The 919-nt window shown below is 64.0% G+C and overlaps 1 protein-coding gene across 1 annotated transcript in view; it reads left to right on the top strand.

Annotated features, from left to right (window-relative positions):
* Positions 1-6: 6 nt before the first annotated feature.
* Positions 7-919, top strand: part of EMX2 (empty spiracles homeobox 2) — a 4,251-nt gene continuing 3,338 nt past the window's right edge. Inside the window, exon 1 of the mRNA XM_010727486.2 lies at positions 7-409. Coding sequence (XP_010725788.1) covers positions 19-409 — 391 coding nt within the window. The 5' untranslated portion in view covers positions 7-18. The remainder of the gene's footprint in view (positions 410-919) is intronic.

Raw genomic sequence — 919 nt, 5'->3', positions numbered from 1 at the left:
GCCCGCCGCCGCCGCACCATGTTTCAGCCCGCGCCCAAGCGCTGTTTCACCATCGAGTCGCTGGTGGCTAAAGACAGCCCCTTGCCCGCGTCTCGCTCCGAGGATCCCATCCGCCCGGCGGCTCTCAGCTATGCCAATTCCAGCCCGATGAACCCTTTTCTCAACGGCTTCCACTCCACCGGCAGGGGGGTCTACTCCAACCCGGACTTGGTCTTTGCGGAGGCCGTCTCCCACCCGCCGAACCCGGCCGTGCCCGTGCACCCCGTGCCCCCTCCCCACGCCCTGGCCGCCCATCCGCTGCCCGCCTCGCATTCCACGCACCCGCTCTTCGCTTCGCAGCAAAGGGATCCCTCCACCTTCTACCCGTGGCTAATACATCGCTACCGGTATCTGGGCCACAGGTTCCAAGGTACGTGAAACTTTGCCTCGTTCCCCTACGCTTGGGGCGGGCGGTGGGCGGTGGGGCTGCTCTGGGTTCCGTCTTTGCTTCTCTCCCCGCCCGGTTCTGGCGTCGCAGAACTGTCCGAGAGAGGGGTCCCGGCTCTGTTATTTTCGGTTCTACTCCCTCTTCGGTTCGTTTTCCCTTCGAGAAGCGGGGGACGGCCGGGTTTGATTTCGGCAGGGTTTGTTTATCCCCGAAAGAAGCGAGGGTTAAACTCAGGACGGATATTTTAATGCAAACGTACGGAGGAAGAGATGCAGAGGAGAGGGCTGGAGGGGCTGAGGGTCCCCGCCGTAGCCCGGCTCTGGCTCAGAGAGAGGAGAAGGGAAACCCAAAGCCCGGCGCAGGGGCGGCCCGAGGAGATGGGGCTGCGGAGAGCCGCGCAGCGGGAGGAGACCGGAGCTGCCCGGTGGAGAACAACCTCGGCGGGGAAAGAACCAAATCTATGGCGCAAGATGAATAACCCTCCCCCCCCTC

This window comes from Meleagris gallopavo, unplaced genomic scaffold, assembly GCF_000146605.3.
Source record: "Meleagris gallopavo isolate NT-WF06-2002-E0010 breed Aviagen turkey brand Nicholas breeding stock unplaced genomic scaffold, Turkey_5.1 ChrUn_random_7180001899389, whole genome shotgun sequence".
In the NCBI taxonomy this organism is placed as follows: Eukaryota; Metazoa; Chordata; class Aves; order Galliformes; family Phasianidae; genus Meleagris; species Meleagris gallopavo.
Note: the sequence above shows the minus strand (reverse complement) of the source record. Positions and strands in the feature narration are given on the sequence as shown.